The sequence below is a fragment of the Pollachius pollachius genome, assembly GCF_949987615.1.
Source record: "Pollachius pollachius genome assembly, chromosome: 6".
NCBI lineage: Eukaryota > Metazoa > Chordata > Actinopteri > Gadiformes > Gadidae > Pollachius > Pollachius pollachius.
The window spans coordinates 14,389,615-14,397,114 of NC_136939.1; the positions used below are offsets into that span (position 1 = coordinate 14,389,615).

The following is a 7,500-nucleotide window of genomic DNA, read 5'->3' on the forward strand; positions in this document are numbered from 1 at the left end:
AAAGGCAGATAAGCAATCAAGTGAAAAATAGACAGAACACACACTGCTTGTGTGTGTGTGTGTGTGTGTGTGTGTATGTGCGTGTCTGCGTTACTCACCTGCAGCGCGTGCTGCATGTGTCGTGCCAGTGTTGTGAACACGCTGTGTTGCTCATAGTGGAACAGCAGCTCGATGAACCTCAGGGCCGACGCCAAACAAATTGTGTTTTGTCCTGGGAACCACATGATCCCCGTCATGACTCTGTCTTTAGACCGTAAAGATCACTGCTATGTATCCAACAAAACCAGAGCTCTGCATCCAGGAAGATGCTGACCTGAAACGGCCAGCTCCAGTTGACTGGATTCTGTTGTCAGAGCAGAGAAGCACCCGAGCCAGGGTTCGCCGTCCACATCTTTGCGGCCCTTCACGCCACTGGCTCCTTAGCACCAAAGACAACCACCACACAATGGGCAGGGAACTTATTAGTGGTCCTAGAACCACAGCAGTTGTGCAAACTATAACCTGCAACTTTGAAATAGAATCAGAGCAGCTTGGTTTGACTACCGTGTTCATCTACAGTTGCGCCCGTGCGTTTTAATATCACTATTACGTCAATGAGAAGACACATAAACCAAAGTGTCCTAAATCTCCTGCTTCTTTCCATTTAGACTGAGGCCAGTTTCTTCAAGGAAGCCTACAGGTCAGGCTGCAGATATCCAGAACCTTCCTGGCTGGGAGTCAAAGCCACCCCCTGACAACTGGTCCACCGCTCACCAGAGAGTATGCTGATGGCGGCAGAGAAGAGCTCCAGGAGCGCCCCCTGTGTCTCTGGCTCCTCCTGCAGGGCCCGGGTGTGCAGCAGCGGGCGTCCGTCCCACAGGGCCTCCAGTAGGGCCAGGAAGCAGGCCGCACCGCAGCTCTCAAACAGCTCCCCCAGCAGCCGCCCTGTAGGGTTTCGCCGCCCCTGGAGAGAGAGAGAGAAAGAGAGACATAGAGTAAGGAGACAGAGAGAGGGGGGAGATAGGGGGGTGGGGGGGAGTGAGGGACACAGAGGTAGAGAGACAGAGGGAGAGATGTAGCACGACATAGTAGGAGAGAGAGACGAGACAAGAGATGTGAGAGAAAGAGGGCCAAAGAAAGGAGGGGTGAGAGAGAAAACGAGAGAGGAAATCATATAAATTGCACTTGACCTATCTGACGAATTATCTACAAGAGAACGCAGAATTACCCACTTAAGTACCTTTTTACCTTTGAGACAACCCGAGGTATATGTGATCATAGTGATGTCATGGTATGCTACCTGGCGGCTGTCGGACCTGGTCGTCAGCAGTTGTTCTCCGGACCCTACAGGGGGTCTCGACTCAAAAGCTGTATGCTTGAACACCATGACGGACAGCTGCAAGACATAACCACACACACCTCATCACCTGCATTACTGGACGCCCTCAACACCACACCACAGGATTTATTTATATATATATGCGTGCGTGTGTGTAAGTGTTTGTGTGTGCGTGTATATGTGTGTGGGTGCACACAAGTTTGTGCAGATGTGAGTGTGTGCGCACGTGTCTCTGATTCTAATTGTACATTTGTTTTTGTGCACGTGTTTGTGTGTGTGTGTGTGTGTGTGTGTGTGTGTGTGTGTGTGTGTGCGTGCGTGTGTGTATGTGTGTGTGTGAGCCCTGCCTTGATGCAAGCCTCTCTGTAGGTCCTCTGAGTATCTGCAGTGAGAGGACCTCCGTTGTGTTCCTCCAACCTGGCCAGCTCGTTCACCTTCCCCAGAGCTCTCCTGGCAAACACCTGCATTCACACACAGCACATCATGTAGCAACCCTCAATGAATTCATTAAGCCCAAAGCCCAAAGTAATGATTTAGAATTTTTGCGTCCAAAACAGACTTGAATCCTAGTCGAAATGAGGGGAAAAATACATCTCGCTATGTTCGCACTCAAATGCATTATAACTGCATCCTGACTCCCTATTCAGAGTAAGAGGTTCAGACAGAGTCATTAGTAAGAGTCCCCTCTACCTCTGCCTTTCTGGGGGCGCCGCTGTCATAGTGGCACTGGCAGACAGCGCAGTAGAGGGTTGTTTTCCAGGGCAGGAACTTTGTGGTCGCCAGGGTGACGGACAGTTCTAAACAGATGCTGGCCCAGAGCAGGAACTCCAGGGCCTGTGGTCCAAACAACAACGCATGACTTTGATATTCTCACTGTTAATTCACCCGGGGGGGCTGATCGGGTCGAGGCTCATACAGGGTTCAACGGTTTTATTTTGTGGCCGACAAACCTGCGCACTGCAGTTAGCGGTCATCAGGTAGCGACAGATGTCGTACACGTACAGTGAACCTGTCAAAGACAGCAGAGCAGGGATCAGCTACACATAACATTCAAGAGGGGGAACTAGGATCAAATAGCATAATAATTATAATAATAAAAACAGTAAATAATTACATCATAAACAAGCAGAATCATAAAAACTGGAAAATTATTAGCTGCAATGTTTATTCAAATTTGTTTGTGAACTTTCTGCATTTCTGCTCACAACAACAACACCAACTTTCCACACCACATTTCCCAAACCCCATGTTCAGATCTTTATGTTGGCAGCAAAGTTGTGGCGTACCGTTGTACAGATGCCAGCTCAGGTGCTCGTATGGCTGGCAGGCCTGCATCATGAGGCGGGTGAGTCGGAGCATGTGCAGCAGCTTGCGGAGACCTTCCCGGGTCAGAACGCGGCCGGCCCTCTCCTGCTCCAACACACACTGGACATAGCCTAGCAGAGCACGGACCTAGGAGACACATAAAGATACATTAGAGACAATTAGAGGCATCCCTCATCCCCTTACACACACACACACACACACACACACACACACACACACACACACACACAAACAAACACACACACACACACACATTCCAAAGAAGCAAAAAAAAATCTGATTAGTTATATATAAATCTGATTATTATAACATAAAATTGGTGACAGTAAGTCCAGTCTGAGTGCGGTTCAGCCTCTGGTTCTGAGGCCTCATGTCCACAGCCTTCCTGCAGACGCATGTTTTAAGAACCCCTAAACTTCCACCTGCTCATTCATGACATGTATCTAAAACTCACTGATGGTCACTCTGGATAAAAAGTGCACTTCAAAAATGACTGGTGAACTAAAGTCCAAATTGTACGTGTTGCTCCATAACACAAGTGGCCGTCTACCTTCAACCTCAGCTTGGCCTGGTCCGTGTGGAAGCCTTTGGGGAAGAAGGCCTCCCTGAAGCACTCCAGGTCGGTGCTCTCCCCTATGTGGACCTGGGTGAGGTCCGTCAGAGAGAGGCTGTAACCCTGCCACATGGCTAGGTGGTACAGCTAAGGGCAGAGGGGGGGAGAGGACAGGATCTTATAAAGGGCAGGGCGATGTGATGTTGACCATGAAAGCAAGAACGCTTACTCGATCGGACATAGAAAGAGAAATTTAAACCATCTGTTGACCTTCAATGAAAGGAGACAATCTGCTGTTTGCACCACGTGTTCGTGGTAGAAAACCAACGGCAAACGGGGTTTGTACTTCTTCCATATTTCCACCAGAGTTTGAACCCTTTGGGGAGACAAAAACTATGATAAAGACATTACAGAAACTTCAGTTTTAAATATAAATTGCTGGACTAGCTAACAGACACTAATTATTTCAAGCAATAAGTAACATTAATTATAGCCTATAGTTTATGTTGCAGTTTATTGAGGCTATTTGTAATTAAAACATTTTTGACAATAATGTTAATATTATGTTTCCCTTACCCTTTCGCGTATGCGTGATTTTCCAGAATGGGTAAGGAAGTAATCCGTTTCATTAGCGCCAAAAACGAATTAATCTCCTGTTTAAACGACCGTATGACTGGGTTCTTTCCGTCAATGTTGCCGTAATAGGAAGCTGGGAATTCTGTTTTGGTGCCCATGTCACCACCAAGTACTATTCAATGTTTTAATAAGAATATTATTCAACTTATTTTCAACACGGCCAGTGTTTACGTTTAGGGTTGAGGCCAAGCGGACCCCGTCACCAAGGAAACGACGCACGTCGCTGATAGAGGTCACGTGGTAAGGAGACTCATCTCACCGCAGCCTGACGCTCTTCGTGTACCTGTCGGAGGACGGTGTGTAGGTACAGAAATAAACTCTAAAGATCAAAACTCTAGATCGTGTCGACGACTTCTTATAATACATCTTCAATCTAGTTCTAAATTGACTTTTAAAGGTCCCATGGCATGCTACTTTATGGATGCTTTAATATAGGTATTAGCGGGCCCCTAACAGTATTTGAAGACGTTCCCGAAATTCAGCCGTGGTGCAGAGTTACAGCCACAACGAACCAGTCGCACATTGAGCCTTCCCCAAACGCACTGTTTCGGTGTCTGTAGCTTTAATGCAAATGAGGAGGAGAGAGGCGGGTCAAAGAGTTAGGGTTAGGGTTATGGGCGCCTCGAGACGATATTATGAATCTCTAACGACTGCGTTGGGTTCCTCGACGTCTCTGGTTCTTCCAGTTGCCTGCTTGAGCCCCTCTTCTCACCGCCTCGGCAGCGGGCAGTGCCGAGGCAGTGGTCCCTCGGCAGCGGGCACCGGGGAGCGGGAAGCGGGGCTCAAGTGGGAGACAATCGCTGGCAAAAATCCCTTTCTCCGCCATGTCCTGCTTTGAGTACTTCAGGGAGTCAAAGCCAAAGTTCCTTTCCTCCAATTCCTTCTCAACCATGGCTGAGATAGCCCCAACTACAGTCTCGTAGTGGAAATACCAGAGACTTCAAAGAACCGACGTGTTATGCGCCATAACACCAACAGCAGAACGACGGAACACTTTCATTACAGTGTGTGTAATGCAAGTGTGTGTAATGCAGGCTTTTTTTTGCACAAACATATTGCACACAATTGGAGCAAGAACAAACGAACAAGCACTGATGATGGCAAAGACATCAAGGCAGTTTGTGCGACAAAAACAATACACAGGACACAAGGGAAAAGAAGCCACATAGCTCCCATTGAAAGCATATACAAGACAGAACATGCAAGCAGGAAGCAGAGATGGAGCGGCGGCAACAATGTCACAACAAGCAGACACATCACCTCTGACCTCTCAGAGATTAATGTATGCAGTTAGAGTTGTCGGACAGCCATGTTGTATCGTAGTCTATTTAAGAATTAAAACGCACTCAAATATGGAAAGATTTTACATATGGGGCTAGGATAAATAGATGATCTAATTCACATTTGCCACTAACATTATTAAGCATTTCAATGTTTTCTGGACTTAAACCTTTCACCCAAAAGGTTGGTGGAAGTTTATTCTGGTTTCCAGAACTATATAGTTCTCGATTGTATACATATTATAGGGCTACTCTCACTGGAAATATGGATGGATTGTACTGCAGAAATTCAACCTATTCCTAAGAAATTTTGTTATTATTTATTCACCTTTTTCAGGTTTAACCAAACATAAAAACCTTTCCTTCTAAGTTTAGCAGATGAAACCACAGTAAAATAGTTCTGGAGGATTTAGTCTACTCCAATATCAAATCTGGAGGGAACTTACTCTTGAATTTTTAAATACTAGTATCTTTTATGATCCCTATGTTTACAAGTTTTACCTCACATAAAAACCACCTTTCCTTCAAACGCAGATGAAACAAATGTAAAATACTACTGGATGATCTCTCAATATCAAATATGGAGAATTTTAAAATGATAGAAAATGTAATTTGACCTCCGTCAAATCCTGCCTCAAATTATGTAACTTGATCCTGTTTGGGTTAAAAAATGTAAAAAAAGAGAAATAGGAGTTCCTAGTATTAACTAGAGATAGGCTACACATAATAGGAGGGAATTTGGTCCTCAAGTAAATTCGATTAATCTCAAATTAAAAGTCCTTTTCAAAGTCATTTCTTCACTTGTAATGTTTACGTGCTTGTCTACATGCAAGTTGTATGTGCTTGTGAAGCTTGTGTTTTTATTCTTGCTCCAGTACCTGGTAAATTAATAAATATAAATTCAGCTCTGTAGCAGATTATACAAACAAAAATAAAAAAGTTAAAAAGTCAAATCAATGTGTAAACAATAGACTAAAGTAACTATATACAGACTATGGTTTAAACATTTAGTGTGTATAGCGTTTGGTGCATAGTCTTATCATATACCTAAGCCCCACCTGCTCGTTATGACATATTGCTTTGTCTTCTAAATGTAAAAAAAGGAGTCAACAGCAACGACAACTCTCCAGAGCATACGGTGAGACAACTAAGACTTCTGCACTGAAATAAGATTTGGCAGGGTTGTCAAATACAGCCAATCTTTCTAGATACCAGACATCATACAAACATTGCAACAATGTGTATGTGTGTGCGTGTGTGCATTTGCGTGTGTGCGTGCGTGTGTGTTTGTGTGTGTGGGTCTGCGTGTGTGTAGGCTTCGTATCATTTAATCAGACAGATCACACAGGTTCCCAGTGGTGGCTAATGCTGTCCCATACAAACTCATCACTTCCCATTAGTCTGTCCATCCGTCCCCCAGGGCAGCACAAAGGCTCTGGCAGCCAGGGCCTGCTAGACTAATGCTCTGGCAACATTCCCTCCATCACCCAATCACAAACACACACACACACACGCACACACACAAGTACATACACACATACACACACACACACACACACACACACACACAAACAAGCACAAAGGGATACACACACTTTCATACGGACACACACCATTGAACCAGACAGGAGGCATTTCCTGGGCTATGATCAGAGGGGCATCAGCAAGATTCCTGACTGAGAGAGAGAGAGAGAGAAGGGTGGGGGGAGGCCGGGAGAGAGAGAGAACCAGTCACAGCTAGACAGAGGAAAGGAACAGGGATGAACAGTTGACATCATTGTTCTAGAAAGCACAGACTCTTGGCAGTGTCTGTGTTTGTGTGCATGGCTGCGTGCGTGTGTTTGTGTATGTGTACATGCATGCGCACACAAACGTGTGTGTGTGTTTGTGTGTGTGTGTGCGTGTGTGTGTGTGTGTGTGTGTGTGTGTGTGTGTGTGTGTGTGTGTGTGTGTGTGTGTGTGTGTGTTTTGGTGTGTGTGCATGTGTGTGTTGACTGGGTCAGAACCAGCAGGGAGGGGTCAGGTCAGCGCTATAAATGGCCCCGGAGCAGCACCAACAACACATTAGCTCTTCCTCTGGCTGCTTCCATCACAGGACCACCAGAACCACCAGAAAGAAGCACCAGGACCTCCAGCACCTCCATCTCCTCACCAGTCCTTCTCTCACTCGGACCCTCATCATGGACATCCCCATCCAGATCCCGTGGTACCGCCGGGCCTTCAACCCTCGCCTGGCTGACCTGGCCTCCGTGGAGTCCCTCTCCGACTGGCCCCTCAGTTGGCCCTTTTCCCTTCCTCTGCCCTGGATGCGACCCATGACCCAGCGCTGGCTCAACTGGCCCGAGAACGGCCTCACCGAGGTAAACGCACCGGGACCAAGAACTCAT

At 46.4% G+C, this 7,500-nt stretch overlaps 2 protein-coding genes across 2 annotated transcripts in view; one reads left to right on the top strand and one right to left on the bottom strand.

The window, feature by feature from the left end:
- Nucleotides 1–1,366, bottom strand: part of cfap54 (cilia and flagella associated 54) — a gene marked incomplete at both ends in the record, with an annotated part of 27,849 nt that extends 26,483 nt beyond the window's left edge. The window contains 4 exons of the mRNA XM_079739056.1: nt 99–211; nt 314–411; nt 747–943; nt 1,280–1,366. Coding sequence (XP_079595182.1) covers nt 99–211; nt 314–411; nt 747–943; nt 1,280–1,366 — 495 coding nt within the window. The remainder of the gene's footprint in view (nt 1–98; nt 212–313; nt 412–746; nt 944–1,279) is intronic.
- A 5,927-nt stretch (nt 1,367–7,293) lies between these two features.
- The window catches only part of LOC307076685 (alpha-crystallin B chain-like), a gene marked incomplete at both ends in the record, with an annotated part of 1,161 nt that continues 954 nt past the window's right edge, over nt 7,294–7,500 (top strand). Inside the window, one exon of the mRNA XM_079737770.1 lies at nt 7,294–7,473. Within this exon, the coding sequence (XP_079593896.1) occupies nt 7,294–7,473 (180 nt within the window). The remainder of the gene's footprint in view (nt 7,474–7,500) is intronic.